Source organism: Zonotrichia albicollis, chromosome 1 (assembly GCF_047830755.1).
Source record: "Zonotrichia albicollis isolate bZonAlb1 chromosome 1, bZonAlb1.hap1, whole genome shotgun sequence".
NCBI lineage: Eukaryota > Metazoa > Chordata > Aves > Passeriformes > Passerellidae > Zonotrichia > Zonotrichia albicollis.
The window spans coordinates 150,550,679-150,575,471 of NC_133819.1; the positions used below are offsets into that span (position 1 = coordinate 150,550,679).

At 44.6% G+C, this 24,793-nt stretch overlaps 2 protein-coding genes across 9 annotated transcripts in view; one reads left to right on the forward strand and one right to left on the reverse strand.

Moving 5' to 3' along the window:
• TRAPPC9 (trafficking protein particle complex subunit 9) overlaps positions 1-6,936 on the reverse strand; it is a 449,867-nt gene extending 442,931 nt beyond the window's left edge. For 2 of the 8 annotated variants that reach the window (XM_074557536.1, XM_074557497.1), the window contains exons 1-2: positions 6,812-6,936; positions 4,337-4,940 (exon numbers count right to left, since the gene is read on the reverse strand). In XM_074557536.1, the coding sequence (XP_074413637.1) occupies positions 4,337-4,920 (584 nt within the window). In that variant the 5' untranslated portion in view covers positions 4,921-4,940; positions 6,812-6,936. Of the gene's footprint in view, positions 1-442; positions 580-4,336; positions 4,941-6,712 lie in introns of those variants that run through there. The other 6 variants (XM_074557522.1, XM_074557506.1, XM_026790417.2 and 3 more) reach the window with 6 other exon arrangements.
• Positions 6,937-11,068: 4,132 nt separating this feature from the next.
• On the forward strand, positions 11,069-13,541 carry CHRAC1 (chromatin accessibility complex subunit 1). Its single transcript, XM_074557589.1, has 3 exons — positions 11,069-11,269; positions 11,860-11,986; positions 12,721-13,541. Exons 1-3 carry the CDS (start codon positions 11,132-11,134, stop codon positions 12,864-12,866), a joined length of 411 nt encoding a protein of 136 aa, XP_074413690.1. The 5' UTR covers positions 11,069-11,131; the 3' UTR covers positions 12,867-13,541.
• Positions 13,542-24,793: the final 11,252 nt, after the last annotated feature.

Below are 24,793 nucleotides of genomic sequence, written 5' to 3' on the forward strand. Positions count from 1 at the left end.
AAAATTTCCATCAAGTTCTACTAATTCCAGTTAGCATGCAGAGCTATAGAAATCACCAATCATAACATTATCCAGACTCCAAGAGACACAGCTACAGCACTGGATCAACTGCCAGAACTTTTGAATCTGGAAATCAAACACAGGCAGCAACAGCTTCATGGCTTTGGAGTTTAAAAAATAAAGCAAATTCCAGAGGCCAGCAGCCACCTAAGCAGACTAGGTGTGTCCTACAAAACAACTCAGCATCGCTACCAAATGTAATTGCCAAATGCGCCAAAAGGGGGCAGCTGCAGTGGGGAGGCTCCAGGCAGCGATTGTTTCTGTGTGTACTGAGAAAATAAAGATAAAAAGCAACACTGAAATATGCAATGAAGGCGAAGTGAAGAGGCAGGACATGGGAAAAAAAGCTAACTAATTTCAAAGATACACAATCACATCCTACCTTTTTAGACCCAACAACAAACTCACAGGGCAGTATGAGAGAAGAAGGGGGGGAAAAAAAACAGAAAGGAACAGAACAGAAATTAGAAAGACAGAGAACAGAAAGGAAATTAACAGCCACATACATATACTGAGATCATCAGCTTTGATAAATCAGTGCACAAATCCCAGCTATGACACTTCTACAAACAGGGCCCTACATCCTCATCCCTTCACAGCATTAAATGATGCCAGTATTCAAAAAAGAAAGAACCTAAGACACAAACTGATGTAAACAACATTAAAATGAGCTTATCCAAGTAGATTTCCAATCATACTTGTGCGCTTATTTTTAGTTGAAAACATAAATAAAAGAGAAAACTTAAAACAAATGGGATTTTCAGTATTTCTGGCACATATATTTCCCAGTTTTCAATTTATAGGATGTTTTTATCATCATGAGAACATGTTTCCATCGTTCTCCATCAATCTCCCAGCCTCTACAACTATCAAGTGCAACTGATTTCAGAAACTTTTTCAACTATCCTCAGCAGCCCTGTGACCACATAAATATTTTATCCAATTTACAGATGAAGAAACATCTGTAAGAAAAGAAAAAATTAAATCAATTTGCCTAAAATCCCCACTGGCTGAATGCTCCAGGAATTAACCCAAGGTCAGCCTCTCAGTCCTACAATTTCTGTTTAACAGGACAACATTTCTTCAAAACATTTTAGGACTCAGCCCATTATTTTTCATACATAAAGTTCTCTACCACCCAAAAAAAAGTTGTTCTACACACAAAATTCAGTGAGTTTGTGTGTGCTGTCATCTCAGTCTCAGCTCTGGGAATGTGTCGCTCCTGCTCATTACACAAGCAACTTGCAAAAAAAACAAAGATCATCCTCAGTTTTCCCAAGAATTGCCTTATTTGAAATAATAATTCATCTTCCTAATTTATGAACTTTGCATCTTAAAATCCACTAATCAGTTGACTTCCGTGGCAATTATCATGCAACCAAGCTAATGAGAGTCTTCTAACTGGGTGAGGGAGAAGATCAGGTTTATATATAAAGTATTAACCTTAATATTTGACCATAAACACTTGGAGAAGAGTACATTTTAAGATATAAACTATGTTCAGTAGTTTTAATTAGTCTCCAAATCATGTGATCAGAATTATGTGGCCCATGTAAATTCTCAACATATTTCCCTCAATTTATCATCCCAACAGCTCCAGGTTACAGCTGCATCACATATTTAATTACACCTTTGCTACGCATTGCCATTTAACTTCAATTTCAGAAGTTATAGGAAAATAGATGTTTATTTATCCGAAGTAGGTATCCACAATTACAGCAGCAGAGACATACCCTCTGTTACAAGAACAGTGTGTCTTCTCTGACATTTATTTAACAGAACATTTGTGGTTTTAAGTAATCGGCTGCACACTGACTGGGAGGTCAGGATACATTGTATACAAAAATTGAAAATAGACAGAAAGTTACAGAAAAGATCAAGGGACTTTCTTTGCCTTTAACCCTTCAGAAATTTCCACCTGTTCTAGAAAAAGCTGCTTCATTTGTCTCAGTCTCTCAATATCATCATGTTTTTATTTCTTTCTGAAAAATCATTATGCTGACAGGCTCAAAACCTACAAAGTAGCAAAAGCTGTTCTACCAGATGTACCCACTTCCTGCATTCAGACAACCCTGAGCCCTCCCTGATCAGAATTACACATCCACTCTTGCAAAAACAGAAACTGCTCTCTATTGAAGAAGGTCCTTCCTGGCCCTGTCTCTCCCTGGTCTGCAGTGCTTTCCCTTAATTACTCAATCTGTCACTACAGAAGGGAATGTGCTAAAATAAAATCCTGTGAACTGCAATCCAAGCAGCAAAAAACTCACAAATAATGAAATGCAACGTTACTGTCACTGGCTCACATCCAAAGGCTTTGGCTTGAAAGTATAGGTTAGTTTAATAAACTGATCAGAGTTCAACCTTATTCTATGGACCTGGGTTTGTGCTGTAGAACAGAGGGCAGAGGTGCATCAGGCTGCATGAAAGTGCCTAGAAAGGCTCCTGTGCAGAGAAGCTAGAAATACATTTTCATTCAGCTTTCTGAAGTTTTAATGTATAAATCATAAGTTTTATAACAATCAGAAGTATTAACTCCACAGCAAAACAGAACTGAAGAACTTTCTTACTACTGAACTGAAAAATTAGAATATTTAACCGCTTTTCCTTGAGCAGCTCAGTGCAGCAAACATTTCAAGTGCATCCATTGATCCAGACTCACTGAGAAGCTGTTTGGTATTCAAACCTGCCAGCAAGGTGTGTGCAGAGCTGAGGCAGTGATTAACTGTGGATAAACCCCTGTGTCCACAGGCAGGGGCACACACCCTCCATTCTGCCAAGAACTGAAGCACCACACTGAATCTGAATTCCTCACTGCAACAGCATCAAATACCTGCCTGGAGATGTGTGGGCACACACTCTGCTGTCACTCCATTTCCTCACCAGCCCAGAACTTCACAAGGAGTATTTCCTGCTAGTAACAGCACAGCCACTGCTCAGAAATTTGTCATTCATCTAAAAAACCATTTCCAAATCACAATTTTTTATAAGACACAACTGAACAGCAGAATTCATTCTGATTTTGAGACTCTTGGCCGACAATTATCATTTGCTACCTATTTGGAACAGGAAATTTTGATTACATTCAGCCAAATTTCATTCAAACTGAGTAATGAATGACAAGATTCTAAAAAGGCTTGTCCAAACTTCTCAGTTTTACCACCCACGTGCAAAAAGCAGTAACACAGTAATTCATAGTGATAACTGAAGAATAGTGTGGGTACAAACAGGGACCAACAAGTCAGAGCCAGTTCAAGTGCTCACCAAAGAGGAGCAGGTCAATGAGGTAGTGACGGTCCTTCAAGCCACCACAGATAATTTAACAAAAGCTTCAAACTAATTAGAAACCTGGAATGCTTTCTTCCTGTTTCCAAGGCCAGGACCAGCAATGCAGGCAGAGCTGATTAATTTGATCTAAAAGCTTTACAGACCTGCCTGGACACCTCTGAGCTTTGACACACAATAAAAACCTCTGATATGAACACCACTATTTCCTGAGTTTTCATAGGGCTTCCCCACCTCTGTCTCTGCCAGGACAAAAGGTGGATGCTTCCATCCCCTGGATTTGACTGCAAATAGCAGAGTCAAACAGATTTTGCACCTGCCTGTAGCTATCAAGCCAGAATTACTAATCCCTTGCAGAGGAGCTATGCAACACTCAAATCTGACAGATGAATATGCAAATGAGAAGGAAGGAAAAATGGGGGGATAAAACTCTAACATACAAAAAACCAAACAGTTAAGAAAACAAGACAGGTAAAAAGTGATAACAAATAATTACATGAAACAAAGAAGGACAGGAAAAGATGCTGGACTTCATTATCAAAATAAACAGCCATTGTCTATAGAATGAAAAAGTAGACAGAGGTTTCAAGAGAAAAAATACAGTAAGTAGGATAGTCAACTACTACTCAACATGATATAAAAAGTTTCATTGATCTTAACTGAATTTTTTTATTAATATTGTATATCTATAAAACATTGGAAGCTTTCCAGCAAAAAGTCTCATTAGAGCAGAATCTGTCAAACCACTCCTGTGACTTCTTCCTGCTATTTGATGAGCTTCATCAATTAAATGTATATATAAAAACAAGCTCAGAACATCAAATACAATAAGACTACACATTAAATTCTCTTCAAGCAGACACAGAAAGATCAGGGCACAGCTCTGCTGGAACAAGGTTCACCCTGTCCTTTCTAATAGGCTTATCCTAAAGGCTGCCAAGTGCCACAGATGTGGTTTTTTAAGACCTGTGAGCTGACAAAAGCAGCTGCTTACCTACTGTCGGTGTCTAGACCTACGAAATCCTTCTTCTCAAAAGGGACACAGAGCAGGGGGATCTTGTCTCCAGACTTATCAGTGGCTCTGTCGAGACGCTTGGACTCCAGCACTATGAAGAGGGACTCAATAAAATCTTCTATTCTCTTCTCCACAGTCTCACACTCATCATAACTGGGATAAAAGGCCACATCTGTGCGGGGCTGCTCTGCAATCTCTCCTTGAAGCCCAAAGACAAACAAGCGGGAGTCATACAGAGTAGAACCATACATTTCCTTCTGAAGATGGAATTTTTCAAAAGTCTGAGGCCATTCCTTGGCTGAAGAGCACTCTGTGATGGTGATCAGCCCCACGACCTTGCGGTGAGTCTGAAAATCGCCCCACTCATTGTTTTCCGGGGGGTAGTGGTGCCTGTAGCGGATGTAGAGCACTCGCTGCGAGTCGCGCACGTTCACCTGGCTCACGGCCGAAATGCGCTTGTAGATCCTGAAAAAGCTCTCTTCAGGGACAATGCCCACGGGCTGCACCACCACCAGGAGGGTCTGATGATCCTCAGCACACTGCATGTAGTCAGGAACACTCATTTTGCATCAGCTGCAGGCTACTGAAAGAAAAATGCAGATTATTTTTTAACCTTCAGAAGTGTACAGGGTTGTTGAATCAAACCGGGGCTTTTATGCTAAACATTTCTGCAGCCTGAATTTATGTGCTACAATACCACTGTTTCTTTCATTATTTTACTAAATCTTCAACCATGCCACCACCTACTGACATTACACTGTGCACAAGGAGTACTTTTAGTCACTTATCAAATAAAACTCTGTAAATAAGGGCTTTCCAAGTGAATCTCACTCCCTGTGCAGCTACACAAGGCAGCTCACACAAGTCTCTACCACAGCCACTGGGCAGAAATACCAGCTCAGGACAGCCTGTCAGACTCAGGCTCTTCAGTCCAATTTTATTGGGGAAATACGCAAAATTGTGTGGGGTAAGGTGTAAACAGGCACCAAATCACGATCGCCAAACTTTATACAGCTGTCAGTGTTCACATGTGGCCAAGCAGAGGAAAAACACCTATTTTTGAGGAAAAGCAAAGTCTTGCCTTCTCAAAACACACACAGGTAAGGACCAGGCAATGTTTTCTGCTTTAACATTTAAGTATTTAGAATCCCTTTTCTCTTGAGCTCTCTAAAATAAATTACTGCACTGCAGCTGAGTCTTGAATGAAGATGCACATCCCTGAATCCTTTTATGCCTGAGACCTCCTGGACCCCTCAGATCCCCTCATGAATTTCAAGTCCAAAGCCCTGAACTGCAAATACCACCAAAAAAACACAAACAAAACCTCAAACCTCCACAAAAACAAACACACGGACAAAACAAAACAAACTCAGCCCAGCTTTAGACTTGACACCATTGGTTTTACAAGCAGAACAACGAGTGCCGAGCTCGCAGGGACACAGGTGACAGAGAAACAGCTGCCTTGAGGAAAGGCTCCTCACAACTATGGACTGTAGCTCCCTTGTCCCACCTCACTGCCCGGGAACTGCCCAGCAGCCCCATCCCGGGGTGCAGCCCCATTCCCAGGGTGCAGCCCCATTCCCAGGGTGCAGCTCTATCCCAGGATACAGCCCCATCCCAGGGTACAGCCCCATTCCCAGGATCAGCCTATCCCAGGATACAGCCCTATCCCAGGATACAGCCCCATCCTAGGGTGCAGCCCCATTCCCAGGGTACAGCCCCATTCCCAGGATCAGCCCTATCCCAGGATACAGCCCCATTCCCAGGATACAGCTCCATCCCCAGAGTGCAGCCCCATTCCAAAGTGCAGCCATCCCGGGGTGCAGCCCCATTCCCAGGGTACAGCCCCATTCCAGGGCAGCAGCCCCATTCCCAGGGCAGCAGCACCGTCCTGCCACTTCCCCCAGCAGAGGCCGCAGCGGCTGGGAGCTCCCCCCTTTCCCTGTCCCCGAGCCGGCCAAGTTTAGCAGGGAAAAGGAATAAACTGCAGAAGAGCCAAGCGCAGCAGAGGCGCGGTGGAGGCGCACACCCCCCTGAGCCCCGTCAGGGACAGCGAAAGGCGCGGGGGAGCTGCTCTGGGGGAGCGGCTGCCGGGTGGCAACCGGGAAAGGTGCACCGACAGCCCGGCAAGAGCCGGTCTGTGGGCAGCGAGGGCGGGAGGTAACCGGGGAAAGGGCACTGACAGCCCGGGCGGGAACCACTCTAGGACGGGGGGACGCGGCTGCCGGCAGGAGCCGGTCTTTGGCTAACGAGGGAGGGCGGTAACCGGGGAAAGGGCACTGACAGCCCGGGCGGGAACCACTCTAGGACAGGGGAACGCGGCTGCTGGGCGCTAAGCGGGGAAGCGGCACTCACAGCCGGGACGGGGGGACGCGGCTGCCGGGCGGTAAGCGGGGAAGCGGCACTCACAGCCGGGCCAGGAACCGCTCTAGGACAGGGGGACGCGGCACTCACAGCCGGGACGGGAGCCGGTCTAGCACAGGGGGACGCGGCTGCCGGGCGGTAACCGGGGAAGCGGCACTCACAGCCGGGACAGGAGCCGCCCCGCTGCCGCCGGAACTGACGGCAATGGCCGCTCCGCCCCGCATGCGCGGCGGGCCATGGCGGGAGAGTCGTGAGGGGAGCGCGGCGATTTTCCGCCGTCGTCCGCGGTGCTGCTCCTGGGGATTCTACAGGGACTGGGAGCCTGTGAACACGAGGCATTGCTCCAAGAGCAACGCAAAACAGGAGTGGACGAACGAGTGATTCACCTGTTGAACTTCAGCCGACTGTGTATGAAAACCTACAGGGCTCTAGCTAAGCCCTTAGAACGAAGTGAGCCTTTCTGGCATTCCCAAATCCCGAAACTGGTCTGGTGTCATAGAATCATCCAGTCCAACTGTCAGCCCAGCAGTGCCACTGTAACCCCTGAACCACATCGCCAGACTCAGGTTTTCACCTGAAACCCTCCCAGGAATGGTGATTCCACCACCGCCCTGGGCAGTGTATTCCAATACCCGACTACCCGAACAATTTTTTTTTTTTCTTATCAGCATCTCCCCTCTCTTATCTTAAGTCCATTTCCACTGGTCCTCACACTGCTGGCACAGCAAAAGAGGCCAGCCCCGGCTCATTACAAGCTCCTTTGAGGTAATAGTAGAGAGCGATGAGGTCCCTCCTGAGCCCCATCAAGAAGAGAGAGATCTTCCTCTGAGAGGATTTCTCAGTCACGTAGCTTAAATGGCAAAATCTTGAAGACTCTGGAAGTACAAAAAATCCAGAAGAATGAGCCTTGTATGAGAGTTCAGGTGAATTTCTGGTGGAGGATGTGGGAACCTTAATGATGCAAATGTGAGATGCTGCATGTGGATAACCAAACCCCAATATCAGCACAGGCTGGGGAATAAGTGGGTTGGGAGCAGCCCCACCAAGAAGGACCTGCGGGTGCTGGTGGGTGAGAGGCTGGATGTGAGCTGGCCATGTGTGCACTTGCATCCAGAAAGCCAAACCTGTTCTGGGCTGATCCCACAGTGTGGGCAGCAGGTGAGGGAGGGGGTTCTGCGTCTCTGCTCTGCTCTGGTAAGACCTCACCTGCAGTGCTTCATCCAGGTCTGGAGTCCCCAACACAAACAATTTCTTGGAGCAGGTCAAGAGGAAGCCATGGAAGTCAGAAGGCTGAAGTGCCCCCCTGTGGAATCAGCCTGAGAAAGTTTGGGTTGCTCATCCTGGAGAAGGGTCCAGGGACCTTCTTGCAGCCTTTCATAAGGGGCCATGCCATGACTTAAACTAGTGGCACTCCAACAAAATAACCTCAATAGAACTCACAGTGTTTGAAAAATCTGGATCAACAATTGCATTTAGGGTAGAATCAGAGAATCATTTAGGTTGGAAAAGACTCTTAATATCATCAAGTCTAACCTAGTACTGCCAAGGCCACCTCTAAACCATATCCCTAGGAGTTCCATCTACATGGCTTTTATATCCCTTATGAGATGGTGACTCAACCACTTCTTTTGGCAGATGGTACCAATGCTTGAAAACCCTTTTGGTACAGAAATTTTTCCTAATATCCAATCTAAACCTCCCAATGGCACAACTTGAGGCCATTTCCTCTTGTACCATCACTTGTTACTTGGAAGAAGGGAGTAACCCTTACCTCTTTTCCAGGTCTCCTCAGCCACTGTGGCACAAGCTGTGGGCTCCAGGCAGGTCTCTCTGCTCCTCTTGGCTTTCCCCAGTTTGGGACACATGAGGAAAAACAGCAGCATAAAACAAACTGAACAAGCTTTAGCCTTGACCTTCAGTTATCTTCTAAAAAATGGACAAAATTTCCCAGAGGGAAAGGAGCTGGAGAGATGGCAGCACCAGCTGGCCCTCAGAGTCTCAGACAGAAGCTGACCAAGCCCAACAGCAGCACGGCCTCAGGGCCAGGGAGGAATGGGGAGGGCTCAGCCCAGTCACTCACAGCCTCCCCTCCTGCCAGGGGCAGCTCCTGCTCCCTTTGTCCCTTCTCTGGGTCATAGTGACTCTCAGAGGCACCTACACCTGGCCAGGGTCTCAGCTGGCAGGGGAAAAAGAGCAGCTCTGTGGAGCTCAGAGGGTCCTTCACCTGTGTCTTCCCACCACCAAGCTCAATGCCCTCAGAAATCCTGGCAGTTTGATGAGGTTTATTTGTATATTGAAATAATTAAATACCCCAGTAGTATTTTTAAGAAATTTGCTGGAGCAATGTCAGCTGTCTCCACAAGATGTCACAAGACAATAAGGATGAAGAAAGAAACCAATCCTTCCAGACATCCAGGCAGCATTTTAGGATATTTGTGCTTCCTTTCAGATATAACATACATACAATGGCTCACATAAAATATAATCTCAAAAGGATTATACAGCCTAAGAGATAGAGATTATCTGCAATAGCTAACTATAAATTATGTCCCCAAATGCAGGAATTTTGGAATTTATCTGTTGGAATTTATACTGTTGTTATCCTTGCACTTCCAACTGTTCATGGTGTTATATTTTATCAATAAATCAGTATCATCTGTAGGCTTTGCCTTATGTACTGGGCAAATTCTGTATAAAAAAGTAACATTCAGTCAATAAACTCCCTGTGTTTTCCATGTAATGATTCTTTGTGGGTACATTCCTTTCTCCCCTAAATTCCTTTTGAATTATTATTCTGTATTCTGGAAAAGGTCTGCTCTTCTCTCTCATATTAAGTGGAGATTATATAGTGGCCTTAGCAGATTTCTTACCAACACAAACCATCAGGCATGTTGTTTGTAAAGCATACTGGAAACTTTTTGATTGAAACCATTAATGAATTAATGCAAACAATGTGTCATCACTTCTGGAAGTGCTCACTCACCCTGCAGCTCTTACCCAAACAGGTGCAGGCAAACTTCTGGAGCAAACACTCCCAGCACCAAAACCCCATCCACAAGCACATTACAACTTTCCTATGCAGCAGGCCCACAGTGTAAACGTGGGGAATGTGTTAATAATGAAGATACAGCCCCATCATCACTTCATAGCCTACACGTGCCCTCCACACCTCCCCCACAGCTCTGACAAGTGTCGGGATGACCAGACGCATTCCCTGGTGCTGCACTACAGCTGTAGAGGTGTTGAGCAGCCTGTAATTACAGCTTGGGTTAACAGCTTTGTGAGCAATGGCCTGTAATCGGGATACACACAGGAGATGCCCAGTTTCCATTAAAAACAAGCTCCCCACCCTCCTGTGCCAGCCTGGGGCTGAGGGGCCATGATGAGAGCTGAGGAAGGGGAAGCCCCAAGGCTGATCCTGCCTGCCCTGGGGCAGCAGGAACCCACCCAGGTGGGAAGAGTGACTGGAAAGCTGCTCAGCACAAAATGACCTGGTGGAAAAGGACCTGGAAGTGCTGGTTGGCAGTGGCTGAACATGAGACGGTATGTGCCCAGCTGGCCAAGGAGGCCTCCTGAGCTTCTGTGCCAGTGTGGCCAGCAGGACCAGGGCAGTGACTGTCCCTCTGTGCTGGGCTCTGGGGCTGCCACACCTCAAGTGCTGTGTCCAGCTCTGGGCCCATCAATTTAGGAAGGACACTGAGTTGCTGGAGCATGTCCAGAGATGGGACACAACGCCGGTGAAGGGGCTGGAACACAATTCTGAAGAGGTGCAGCTGTTTAGCCTGGAATAAAGGAAACTCAGAGGTGTGACCTTATCACTCTGCAGCCACCTGGTGATCTGTCACAGGCTGGACTCGATCATCTCAGAGATCCTTTCCAGCCTATTTGCTTCTGTGATTCTATGAAGGAACTCGCAGCCGCCGCAGCCTCAGCTCGCCCGGGTATCCCCGGGCCCGCTGTCTGCCCGCGGCGGGGAGGAGAGCGCCGGCGGAGCCGAGGCTGCTGCAGAGGGAACGTCCCTGTGTGAGCGTCCCTGTATGGCAGGGAGATGCAGGGAGCTGTAGTCCCGGCTGGAGGCGGGTCCCTGTGCGGGCTCCGGTGCTCTAGGGAGCTGTAGTCCGGATAGGAGGCGAGTCCCTCCCAGTGCTGCAGGGAGCTGTAGTCCCGGCTGCGGGCGGCTCCCCGTGCTGTAGGGAGCTGTATTCCCGGTGCTGTAGGGAGCTGTAGTCCAGATCTCGGTGCTGCAGGGAGCTGTAGTCCCAGTGCTGTAGGGAGCTGTAGTCCAGATCTTCGTGCTGTAAGGAGCTGTAGGGAGCTGTAGTCCCGGTGCTGTAGGGAGCTGTAGTCCCGGCAGCCGCCGCCTACAGCTCCCGGCGGGCCGTGCCCTCGCTGCCGCTGGGACCGGCTGAGATGGCGGCGGCGCGGCTGAGCGGCACCGAGCACCGTCTGGTGTCGCTGCCCCTGTCGCGGATCCGTGTCATCATGAAGAGCTCCCCGGAGGTGTCCAGCATCAACCAGGACGCGCTTTTCCTCACGGCCAAGGCCACGGTACCGGCTCGCCCTGCCCTGCCCTGCCCTCGGGCCCCCCGCGCCTCCCGTCCCCGGCTGAGGGGCCTCTGCCCTCGGAGCGCTGCCGCGGCCCGGGCCGGGTTCCCGCTCCCCTTCTCTGCCCGCATGCCGAGTCTAGAATCACAGAATGGTTTGTGTTGGAAGGAACCTGTAAGAACATCTCTTTCCAAAGCCCTGCCACGGGCCGGGACACCTTCCACTGTCCCTGGTTGCTCCAAGCTCCGTCCAGCCTGGCCTTGGAAGCTTCCCGGGATGGGGCAGCCACAGCTTCCCTGGGCAGCCTGTGCCAGGGCCTCACCACCCTCGGAGGGAAGAATTTCTTCCTAATATCTGATCTAAACCTGCTTTCTGTCAGTTTGAAGCCATTCCCCCTTGTCTTGGCACTACATGCCCTTGTAAATAGTCTCTCTCTGTCTTTTCTGTAGACTCCCTTCAGGTACTGACATTTAATCAGTCTCTGCACTGAGTGTATGTGCAGTTAAATACGGTGCTTCTGCCTTTAGATAGGGATCAATGATATGTTTGAATTCTTAGTCTGACTATTACTAATTTCTGTTTTCATTTTTTAGGAGCTTTTTGTTCAGTATTTGGCTACATACTCCTACAAACACGGCAGAGGGAAGGAGAAGAATGCTCTGACGTACACTGACCTGTCTCATACAGCAGAAGAGTGTGAGACCTTTCAGTTCCTTGCAGGTATTGCTAACACAAGGGTAAATCCAGTGTCTGCTTTGGAAAATAAAATCTTGCTCTTAATGCTCTGTTTTGTGAGAACCCAGTTCTCCTACTGGTCATTGATCTCCTGGTTAGCATTCAACTGGAATTCATAAACTACTTCCCTGAAAACATTTCTTTGTGAATGGGGATATTTCTGCTCCCTCTAAATTATACAGTTACACTGTATACAGTTCTCAGGATATTGCCTTAAGCATTTCCTAAATTGCAGCAGTTCCATCTGAAAGCTTTCAGCCTGTGGAAGAAGATTATTGTGCATCTTTAGATGAGAAGTTATGTGGACCAAAAATGACACATAGGAATCTATAAGTTACGGTCCCTCTATGCTTCTAGATACACACACACCCATTTTTACTGATACTTGGATTTTATATTAATGGCTCATTGGATCTAAGGCAGTTGAGCACTCTGTTTTATACCAAATAATTTACATCATCAGACAGTAAAAGTTGCCAGTAATCAGTCATGAAATAGAGTCCTTATCTTTGGTTACTTGTGCCATAAGTGGGTAACTCCCTCCTACTCTTACAGCAGTGTGTGAGTCAGGCTGACTTACCTGGTTATTCACCTAAGGTTTATTAAAAATATTAATATTTCTTTTTTACTTCATTTCTTCAGTGGTTTGGATACAACAGTATTAACAATGCAATGCAAGTATTTAAATAGATAATAAAAGCAGCAATTCTGCCTTTCAGATATCTTGCCAAAGAAGATTCTAGCTAGCAAATACCTAAAAATGCTTGAAAAAGAGAAGCGAGATGGAGAAGTGAGGGAAGATGATGATGAGGCTGAGGAGGAAGAGGATGAAGATGAAGCTGTTGGTGACAGTGTTGGATCTTAAGGCCAATGGAGAATTGTTTCATAGTTGATCCATTTTTCTATTGTATAAAGGATGTTATTTTTGTGACTGAGAATCCAGATGCTGGATGTATTTTTACACTGAGCCATCTGCTTTTGCTTTAAGAAGTTTAGAAATTGAACTTTATACTCGTTGGAGAATGGAATTCTTCCCTCAGAAACACAGTGGGGTAGGAAGAGACAGTGCAAACCTGACAGCAGAGCTTGGTCAGGTGATTTGAAATGACTTTGTCAGACAATCATTACCCAAATTGAAAATTTCTTACAGGCAGCTTTCAGTTCAAAAGCTCCAGAAGTGGACCAAGTCCCTTAAAAAAGTCTGTGAAAGCAGCCATGTGGGAGAGGAGGAGATCCATCCCAAGAGCTAATGGTGGTTCTGTAGCTGTGGTGGTAAATGGGGTAGGAAATTATGTAAATGTGTGCATCCAGAACCCTTTTATTGAATGAACTCCAGTTCTGCAGTGTCTCTTGCCAAAATGCACATTGAAGTCTGTTAATTGTGGGTTCTTGAGAAAGAGCAGCTCCTTTACCATGTGAGTGACAGAGATGGATTTTTCATTTGGTTTTGGTTTGCTCTTCTTTTTGTACTACAGGAATGGCAACCATCCTGTGTGGAACTTTACATGCAACTTTTAAAAATAAATGTTTTGTATGAAAACTTGACAATGGATGCAGAAACTTCCTGTAGTTCTTTCCAGTTTCAGTCACACATGTGGTCAGTGTGGCAATGTCTGAGAGAGAGAAGTGACCAAGATCTATCCCCAGGGGTGAAAAAAGCCCCAGGTAAGCAAGGGAATGTTAACAGGTAATAAAAACCTCCCACTCCTAAATCAGCCAGGAATTTGTGTCAAGGGCATGTTTAAGAGTTACCAGAACTGAACAGGCACAACCACACTCAGCTTCTCTTAAAACATAGCAGGGAGCTCCAGCACATCCACAATCCAGCACATTCCATATTCTAAGAAAGCTTAGGCAGGTAGGGCCAGGGACTGGCAGAGCTCCTGAGCCACACCAGAAATGCCCCTGCTGTTTTAACTGAGCAGAGGATGCTGCACTGTAAGAAATGTTCCTGAAGTTGCCAAAAATGAAAATCAGATTGTACCAGGAATTCTGCAGTGAGTGCTGAGTGGGGCTGGATCCCTGGGAAATTCCCAAGTGTAAAGGCAGAACCAAACCATTGTTCCAAGAGCTGGTTTGTGCTTTTTTATTATTAAAAGTGCATGGAGATGGGTGGAAAACTGAGTGTGGAAATCTGGTGGGGGGAGGGGGTGCCAGTTTTTTGAGAAAGAAAAAAGATCCACCAGCACAAATTTGCACAGTGAATTTATATCAGAAACAGGAATGAGGGCAACAAGCAAATACCTGAACCATGGATGGGTCAAACCAAAGAGAGGAACATCCTCAAACAGCCCTCAGGGATCTGAGCACAGCCCCATCCCTGCACCATGGGAGAAGGGAAAAGGGACTGGGAAAGGGGTGGAAGATGTTCTAATTCCACCTAATTTGTCAGTAAATGATATTTTCCCTCCAGTCACATCTGTTTTGCCCATCACAGCAACTTTTCAGTGACTTCACTGTCTATTCCTCAACCCTTGAGCTTTTTAATCCTATTTTCTCCCTCTGTGCAAACTGCATCATTTAACAGGAGCTTCCTCAAAAGTGACCAAGTATCTTGACCTGTTTAAGATGTTCTGGGATTTTAGGCAGTGGATCACAGGCCAAGGAACACTTTTGGATTAATTATTATTATAGGTGTTTCTATCATTTTCCCCCCCACAACATCAGCTTGTGAGACCCTTCCCCAGCCCAGCCAATGCTGCTCAAAGGACATGAAGTTCCCTAAACGTGCCAAAATGACAAAAGAACTGTGGTTAGTAAGCATAAATCACCACATTTCATCCCTCTCAGAAGTTTCCTGTGGGATGATGAACATATTCTGTGAATTCCTGAGCCCAGAAGAATGTGCACACCCTTTTGGATTCATTCAGCCAGAATCCTCCATGGGAACTTCAGAGCTGCCAAAATTTGCCACAGCCCTCTCCAAGGCCCTGCAGCTGCCAAAGCTCATTGCCATCAAACCAGTGAAGGGTTATTTGTTTTCCCCAAGAGCCTGACCCAGAGCAAAACCTCATCCAATTCAAAGTGGTGTTTCAAAAAACAATGGAAAAAATAAAGGGAAGAGACAGCTCTGACAGTATTTCATATTTACTGAGTAAAACCAATCTGTGTCTGCAGGGTTGGGCTCCCAGAGGAAGCTCCTTGGCATCCTTGCAATTCTGTTGGATGCTTTATAGTCACCACCAGGTGCTACATTTTCTTCATTTAAAAATTGATCACTGTAGGGATTCACTCAGAAAGAAAAAAAATAAAAACCAAGAATTTCAGGCATGTGATTTCCAAAATGTTCATCTTCCCAAAAGAATTCCAGAATTACAACTTGGAAGCAGATAAAGCAGCACGGATTGTGCCTGGCTAGGCACAGGGAGGGTGGAAGCACAGGGAAACACCCAAACACAAACAAGGGGAGAAATGCAAGGGAGAGCAATGGACCAGAGATTTTGGCAGAGTCTCACAGTGCACAAGTAACTACAGAAAATGCCCAAAAATTAAATGAAAAGACATCAAACAATATCTTGTAAAGATGAGGAATTTTATTTTATTGACATACTATGAGGCAAAACAAAATCGACACCATACAAAATAACTTTATAAAATATCATTCACATCATTATTTTGTCAGGAATTACAGCATTCTGAGCTTGTTACAAGTCTTATGTTTTGAGGTGAAAAACACTATGCTAAATCTTTAGTATTAGTTGTATATATACAGTAAGAAACCAGAACAGAACCTGTTAGGTTTTTCATGAGTTTATTGCAAAAGTAGTGCAAACTATTTTACCTTGCACGCTGTAAAACAAACTTGGAAAAGGACCCACCTAAGCTTAAAAACATGACAATAAATGCTCAATTTCACAGCCTTTGAAGCTTCCTTCAACAGTTCTCAACAAAAATTCCCCATCTCTGCACATTTTTAGATTTTCACTGACTCAGAAATGAAGGAGTCGAGGGTGGACCTGCAGTAGGGAGCAGGCAGAGAGCAGGAGGGTCCTGCTCCAATGTGGGGCACTGCTCTTACCCATGGATTTGGGGAATCACCCCCAAAACACCCACCAGTGGGGCAGGTTTGGTCACTGTGTGCCCCCACTAATCAACTGCCCCTTTCCACACTCATATTTGAGAAAAGAGTCAAGAAAGCAGAACAAGCCCAAAAAAAACCCCACAAACCATAATTAAGAATTAGGAACATGTATTGTCTGTTTTAGGAATATAGTATCCTTTTCCTCCTTTTCTGAAGTTTATAAAGCAAATTTCCATGGTCCCCCTCCCCGTGTGTACACACTGCAGGGCACATCCCACCCCAAACTCCTGCAGGATCCCAAGGCAGGATTCTACATTCTGTGAGATCCAGAGAAAACAACGGCCTAAAACACTACTGGGGTCCCCCAAAGCAAACAGGTAGCTAAGTCATCTCCTAAAAAACCAGAAAAGCAAATAAATGCTACATGAAAAATGTTAAAGAAACAAAATGCAGCATATTCAGGCTCTTTTTTATTTTTTTTATCTTGAGGTACCTATATAAATATTACCTTCTGCCCAAAGTACGATTGGTTTTGTTAAAAAACTAAAGTCCTTATCAGAGCCAATTGCAGGGCAAACATTATTACTGAGAAAGTGCAACCATGCTGATCATTTATCTGCAGCATATTAAAGGATGATTAGGCTTTAGAAAATATAGCTTAAGTCTAGACCTGATGGAGCAGTTTTATAAAAACACTGAACAGAGGCATTTTCCTTTTGCTCAAGAGTCTCTGCAACAGAAAGCCTTAGGAAACAGCTGGGAAGTCCTGCCATGATGGAATGCACTTTTACAATCCCATTTATAGATTTTTTTTCTTTTAATATTTAAACTAAATACAATTTTACAGCAAAGATTCCCCCTCTGTAGTAGGTACTGGTAAATAGTGGATTTTTAAAAAACTTTTTAAACTTCAAAAAACGATAGCATATCACAACTTAAAGCTTTCCAAAAAGGAATTCTTTTTGAGTAAAAAAGGTTCACATAGTAGAAAAAACTTACACATAGTTGTAAACTGTTACATACAAAACTGTGGAAAGGTCAGTGATGTTTTATTCCCTCACCCTTACATGTGTATCCCTTCTTTTTATATTTATATATACACACATACACAAAGTCCTGTGCTACATGCATATATAGAGACACAGAGATGTAGAGATCTGGGGTCAGGATTAAACATTTCCAAAACTTTCTTTATTGGCTATTTCTCTTTGCCTAGGTCAGCTGTGATACTTGATTTTAAAACTTGCTACACCAAAAAATATTTTCAAATTCAGTTTTTCGTGGCGCAGTTAAAAACCATCTGCTGTTTTTAATCAGGAAGATGAGTTTTGATTGTTGTGCACTGGGGAGAAAAAAACACAAAGGCACAGAGAATAGAACTCAAATCCAAATTGTTGTCTCAGAACAAGAACCCAAGGGTTTGGGCCACGGATGGGGTGGGTTTGGTCGCCTTTGCCAAATCTCCTTGACAATTTGAGTAATTAGCACCCAACTGGTTACATGAGGTAGATCCAAATTGGAAAAAAAATAAAACAAAAGCAAGCTGGGTCCCCAACACTTTTTTTTTTTTTTGCCTCTATTTAAAATGTTTTAAGGATTTTAAGGATCCTATGTCAGTCATAAGAAGTAGAAGCAATGGCACCTACCCGAAAGCAAGCACAGAATTCAAGAATGGCTTTTTCTGGGCTGTAAAATTTGAAGTGTTAAATCACAATCCTCCTTCAGGCAGAGATTTGCTGGCAGGGGGAGGGAGGAGAATAGGTCTGACAACAAGGACAACACAAAGCTGGGATTTGGGAAAGCCTGTTTGGGGCCAGCTGCCAGAGGAATGGCCGAGAGCCAGCGCCCAAAGAGGCATCACAGTACAGAGCTACAGGTGTCCCTTGTTTCTGCCTTGGCTAACACTGAACTCTACAGGAACTCTCCTGTAGTTAAACAGTATTTCTGCATGATCTGAGAGAGGAATCTGACACATTTAGCATTGAGTTAAGGCTTAGTTTAAAGTGGCCTGGCCACACAGCATCACACAGGTGCCCACCCAGGGCAGCGAGAGGAGCAATGGGTGAATCCCAGCCCTGTGACCCCCCAGCACTGCCAGGTGATGCTACAACTCCATGGCAAACCAGGAGTGCCAGGGATGCCCTGCTCACCAGCTGACGGCAATTCTGGGCCTGGCTCTGCATTACAAGTGCTACTCCCACCCAGCCAGCACCAATCATTTCTATACTGCAAGCACAAGTTCCACAGAGATGCAACACACACACAACACTACTCAACAAACACTTAGTACCACTTGGAACAACCTTAACATCATAGCTTTCTTTTCTCCTTAAAAAAAAACCAAACAAACTTTAAATGGTCACAAAAGCATTTTGATTGGAAGGAACATTTACAATATGGAAGCTTCTGGATTGATTTTTGGTTCTTTTTTTCAGTTATTTTATAAAAAATAATATTAAAAGAATTTTTGAAACTATTAAACGATTAAAACCTTAAAATATAAAGTCAGTTAATTTTGCAATGTACCAAAATTAAAGCAAAAAAAAAAATAGATTTAATCAATACATTCTGTTTTCCATCTTGCCCTCCCAAGATCAAGTCAACCACTCCGCTGCACAGAAATCTGGGGCTGGATCTTTACTTATCAACTGCCCTAAATGCTGAAATCGTTGTGATTGTACAATAAAATACTGCGAAAGCCAGGGAAATTGTGCTTGTTATTTCCAGCCAAATACTGCCTTTGTATCTTTTACAGACAGCCTATACACTGTCCCCTGTCCTGTCACATGTGTGTGTACCCATACAGAAAGGGACACACTCAGATCTAAAAAATCTAAACTTCTCCAACAAACTACAGAAAGGAAGTGGTAACACTCTTCAGGATGGCACAGAACTTTGCCAGATGTAATTCCTCATTGCACCTCATTGAAAATTTGATTTTCCAAGATAAATGTAAAACTTACTCCTTAATGGCTTTTGATGCTTTTTTGGGGTTTTTTTTCTCTTATTTTCTTTAAAATGCAATTATGAAGTTGTCATTTGTAAATGAGATGAGCATTGAAGGGCTCAGTCTTTAAGTTTCACGAGAAAATCTCTCAGGAATGACAAACTTTGGGTCAAATCCTTATTTTTAATAGCATAGAAGCAGTGCTATAAAAGTGAGGTTTGAGCACCTCACAGTTGATGCAGAACTTTGCTGAAATCTAGAAACAAAATTCACTGCATGTCATGTTGGTACAGGAGAGGTCTGACCCAACCCCAGCAGCTTTGGGGTGCCCATAGAGCCCAGACAGGATCTGCTTTGAGTCAAGTACATAAAAAATGTGCAATTTCACAAAAACCAGCATGACTGAAGCTTCCTCTATTCATGGCTTTAAAACCAGGAAAAGCTGATAAATACAGAAAAGAGTCCACATTATTTATTTTTTTCTGACAGGAAATCTAAGCTAACAAAGCAAACACAACCAGCACCAGCCAGGGGGTTAGACACTCCCAAGCTTGCCTGCTGACCTGTGCACCATTCATGCTTGCCAAGCACACCCAAAAAACCCTATAAAATTACCAGAAAAGTTTAAATTTATATTTTGGGACAACTCCTAGGCTTGCTCCCAGGTCAGACAGCATCTGCAATCCCTGCTGATGAGCAGGGAGCAGTGGTTTAGTTGTGCTTAAAGAAGGGAGGAAAAAAAATAACAAAGTTCAAGTCTGTGGTTCAATAGCACATCCAAAATGTGGGGAAAAAACACAACTAAAACCTGTGCACTCCTGAGAGCCCCATGGAAAGGATCATTCCCCTTGATACAGAACTGCCCTGCAAGCCAAGGCTCCTCAGGGAGCCCCAGGCAGGTTTACAATGGATCTGCTGAGGCAGCACATGGACAAATCCAAAGGAATTGCTTTTTTGGGGGGTTTTTAGGTGGGAGGAAGGAGCAGGCACAGGCTGCAGCTGGTGCTGTGGGTTTGCAGGGCTGCCTCCTGCAGAACTCCCACAGGAACTCCTGCCAACCTCTCATCCCTCCAGATCCAGCAGCGCCCCTGGCCCAGCCCCAGCCAAGTCAGAGCTCCCCAAAATCACAAATCAACCCAGGGAGCTCCCTGCAGCCTTCCCCTGCTGGATGGGCCAGCAGATGGGTGCAGGGTGCAGGATTTCTCAGGGGCACTTGCAGAGGAGCCAGAAGGAAAACTAAGAATTCAACTGTCACCTTAACAAGTCCCTAAACTGGCAATTTTGAAGGAAATGTCTTGCCTCCTTCCTCTCTCATTTCCCCAAGGCTTGGGGTACCCAGGGTTTCTCTTCTCTGGGGCATGAGCAGCACCCAGCACTGAGATCCTTCACTCCCCAAACTTCCTGATGATCCTGGGTCTGCCTTGTCTGGAAAACACAAAACTCTGCTCTCACCAATGACAGAGGAGCTGTTCAGCATCTCTGCTCAGTGCCAGCCCTGCCAGCAATAGTGTCCACAATCTGCAGTGCACAATGTAGTGAAACATCTTCTCCAGAGCAGCCACTGACCCTGCACTTCACACTTCTGGGGGGCTTTGAGAAATCATGACTGAGAACTGAACCAAACTGACAGGATTTTACAGAATAAACCCAAATGGTTTATTCAGTCACTTGCAAAATCTGGGTTCCACAAAGTCAGCACATAAAGCAATCCTCCTGCCATGGATGAGCTTCATTAGTGTCTAGGCCAGAGATTAAGGGAAGGAAATCACAAGGAGCACAGAATCCCAAGAAACTCACTCTGACAGGCCAAAACCCACAGCAGAAAGCTCAGTAACTTGTAAATAAAAATCAACTTTAACACTGCTATGAAACCACACAACACAATGTGCTCCAACAGGTATTTCTGTCAGCAGAGTGGTTTGTTCTGGAATGAGGAAGCTTTTGGAATAATTGTAAACAAAATCTGATGCATTAACACAGTTTTCTACAGTTTCATTTCAGGTCACCTGAAGTACCCTCAGTCCACGTGCACTGATGTCAAGGTTGAGTTTTGGCCAAGATTTTGCACAGAACTGACACTCAACAGTCCCCAGATGAACATACTCAGATTTGGGGTTGCTTTTTGGTGTTTTGGTTTGGTTTTTTCCCCCCACATTTTAAAGTTTATAATTTTCTGAGCAGGGAATAAAGTATTTTCATTCTTACAGTCAACGTCACCTTAGCTAAAAAACACACTAAAAAAATAATCCAATACATATCTTTTGCCTCAGATTCAAAATATATTTCAAGCACCTTAATGTCATTTGCAGAGAAAACCTGACACTTTCTGGCCAACAGGTAAAGTACAGAAACATTTTTCATTTGGAAAACAACAGTATAGAAACTGGGACAGGTCACAGAGGGAGCTGCACTATGGAGTGACCCTGACCAGAAGCAGATGTGCCAGATGTGCCCCTTGCCAGGCCTGGTACCCTCTCAGTAACAGGGATGCCCCTGGAAGGCTGAGCAGCCCCCCAGCATCACAGTATGGCACAAACCCCATCCCTCTGGGAGCATTTTGGCTGCTTAGGGGGAATTTCACTTCAATTAATTCTCCCATGAAGGAATACAGGAGGTAGCCTTGAACTGCACCTGCTTTGAAACTAAAGATTCCTCCAAAGCCACTTTTGTAGTGATTTGGCCAAGCAATTACATTCAAATTAACACTTTAAAGAAACAACTCTGACAAAGCAACTGAAACACTAAATGGGATTAAACAGCTCTGTGCCACACCAAGCACACACAGCACCCCCTGCCCATACAATTTGGATTAAACCCTCTCAGAAATGTATCTTTCCAGTCATCAGCCCTCAGAAACAGAAGGCAGAACTTGCTGGTTTGCGCCCTAACATCAGCCAGTGGGGCTGGAGGTGGGCTCTGTCCTGTCCCTGGGGGTTCTGGAAGCAAAAGGCAATTGCTGATGGATGGATGAGATCCAAGGGCAGCTCAGAGCACTGACACATCCTCTGCCCTGCCCAGTCCCACACAGACAGCAAGACATCATAACTGGATCCAAATCCCTGTCATTCCACTAATTCTGCCACATCCAAGGATTCTGCTTCTACAACACAAGAATCACACAAGCAAGGAACACCTTGAGAGCTACATCTGATAATTCAAATATTACATTAATGCCATCAGGCATCAAACTGATACCAAAATTGGCATTTGAACCTTGCACAGATAATGAGCACAGTGAGAGCTGAAAAACTGCATCTCTGTGGTCTGGGAGAAATGTGAACAGAGGAGAGAAGGAAGAAATGTTTATAAATTCACACAAACCCTAAATATCTCCACTGTGACACAGCAACTGCCCTTCTTGCACTGATACCATAATGCACACAGAGTATAACAGCATTTAACACCAAAGCTCCCACCTCAGCACTGGAAAACATGGCAGTATTGTGGAAAATAGAACAAGGAATGGCATCCCCAGCATTTCTATACTTGCTGTGCAGAGCACTATTTACAGTATTTTCAAACAGCTACAGCAGATGCAGAAAAAAAAATCTTACAGTAAAAAGGGAATTTTAAAAACCCAAAAATCAGTGCAATTACCTTCTACTTGAAATTTTCCTTAAGAAAGATGGCATGTTTGCATCAAGAAGCATGTGACCAAATGGAATATAAAAGTACAAAACAAAGGACTGCCCTGCATTGGGAATGGGGAAAGCCACACAAAGAGAGATACTATGGTAGGAGAAGAGTATTACAAAACCAGGAAAAGAAGTGAGTTTAATGACACTGGTCTCAAGTGTGAAAAATACTGAGAACCCTTCTTACATTCTTTTAGTTAATGAGTAAAAGATATATTTAAAAAAAAAAAAAAGTCCCTTACGGGTTATTTATGCCACCAGAGGTGCTTATTTGACTGAGTCTGCTATTTAATCAAAAGCCTTTAGTCAGGAAAAAAAAACTTTAACTCCTCACACCTCCTCTCCAGAAGTTTTAGATTGATAATCCTTGTGGAAAAACCTCTTGTCCTATGTTATAAAAATGATCCAACAAGAACAAGACTCTGTTACAACAAAGGCTGCAGGAGTTATTGAGAGAGGCAGAATTAAAGCCAAACCTTCACAACCTTCTTGCTTTGCCAATCAGGGAACCCTGCCTGGGGGCCTGGATGGAGATCAAAGGGATTTGTTACCTGACAGATCAAGAAACAAGGGAATTCCTGCGGAACATGGAAGATCATTGATTGTAATTCACAAAGTCAAATATTCTAAAGCAAGCCAAGCCAAAAAAAGGAGCTCTAATAAAACAAGTGACCTCACTCTGTACATCAGTGCATACACAACATGTGTTAAATTGCATAGGGCTGTCTAAAATGCCACATAAAGCAGAGACAAATCCACCTCCCTCCAGCATCTCCCACAGGATTTGCTGCTCAGGATCAGCTCAGTTGTTTCCTGGGGCTGGAACAGATGGAGTGGACTGGTGACTCTGTTCAGCCACTGCAGCAGAAATCACCACCACCAAGCAAACCTCATTATTGCATTAGATTTTGCACATCAGGGGAAAAAAGACAAACTTTAAAGTATTTTGTGTATTTTGACAGTACTTGTCACCTCCCGAGAGGAGCATTTCAGATTTGCTGATGCTGTTTTGGGGGGCTGTGCAATGGGACTCCTCTGCACGGGCTGGAAAACGCCCCAAGTGCCCAAGGGTGGCACAAATTTGGTTATTGCTGAGCTGACCTGCACAGTGACCCAGACCCAGAGCTGTGACCTCAGCTGGCACTGCTCCACCACAGCCTGGGGCAGACTGAGACCTCTTGGGCTTTGTGCTGACCTGAGATGTTGCTGTTCTATACCAGACATGTGGGAGGTACAGAATAAAAATAATTCTAGGATTTTATGTGCTTGTGGCAGTTTTTTTTTGGACAGGAGACATTCTTGAATGCGTAATTTATGTTAGAAATATTCCCAGAAAGAGGTGCTGCACTGCCAGCATGCTGTACTTCACAAGGTATATACCTAATCAGTATTTTTTTTAAATGCTTTAAATTATTCACTAATTCACCACTGGTGGGAGGGAAAAGGAGGAAGACACAAGTGAAACATGAGGGTTAGAAATCAATTTGCCCATCACCAAATAAATGCAGACCTACTTTACAACTTCACCAGTTGTGGAGTCTTTCTGTGAATCACAAGGCATAAATAATTAGCAGTATTAGAGGCTTAGAAAGGTCTGTAAAAGGTAAAAATGTCCTGAAATGCACATAAACATCCTAAGTTCCTCATACTTAGGGAAGGAAAGCTACATAATTTCTGCTTGTTCCAAGAGGATCCACAAACAACAGCTATTCTCAGATTAAGGGCCTGCCTGAAACTCCTTTTCTCACAAAGGAAATATCTTAAATAGGATGCAGTGCAGTCCCAGGCTGCTTCAGAAATGAGATTTGAGGTCAAGCCAGATCCTGCCCTCCCCACCCCATCTGATCACCTGTACAATTCCACTGTCTCATATCTGCATGGAAAGAGGGGGATGAATTTCACATCCAAGAGGTCTCTGCATAACAGACAGCAAATAAGTTAAATGATGCCTTAAAATGGATGTTCTTTATCCTATTTGATAAGAAGAATTCATACAAAAATAATTCTTATATAAAACTCTGCCAAATGAATATCTTCACTGAAATAGGAAAGCTCTGAAGGAAACACAGAGAAGTGCAAGACACCCACCACGGGGAGGATCTGCAGCTTGAGGGGAGGTAGGTACAACCTCGCTGGCACACAGCAAGACAGACAATGCTACCTAGGATTTGCTTCAAATTTACACAAAT

Bases quoted from the DNA above. Each gene is read 5' to 3' on its own strand.
- CHRAC1 (XM_074557589.1), top strand. From the start codon at position 11,132: ATGGCGGCGGCGCGGCTGAGCGGCACCGAGCACCGTCTGGTGTCGCTG. The intron at 11,270-11,859 runs GTACCGGCTCGC...TTCATTTTTTAG, and splicing joins TCCTCACGGCCAAGGCCACG to GAGCTTTTTGTTCAGTATTT. The intron at 11,987-12,720 runs GTATTGCTAACA...TCTGCCTTTCAG, and splicing joins GACCTTTCAGTTCCTTGCAG to ATATCTTGCCAAAGAAGATT.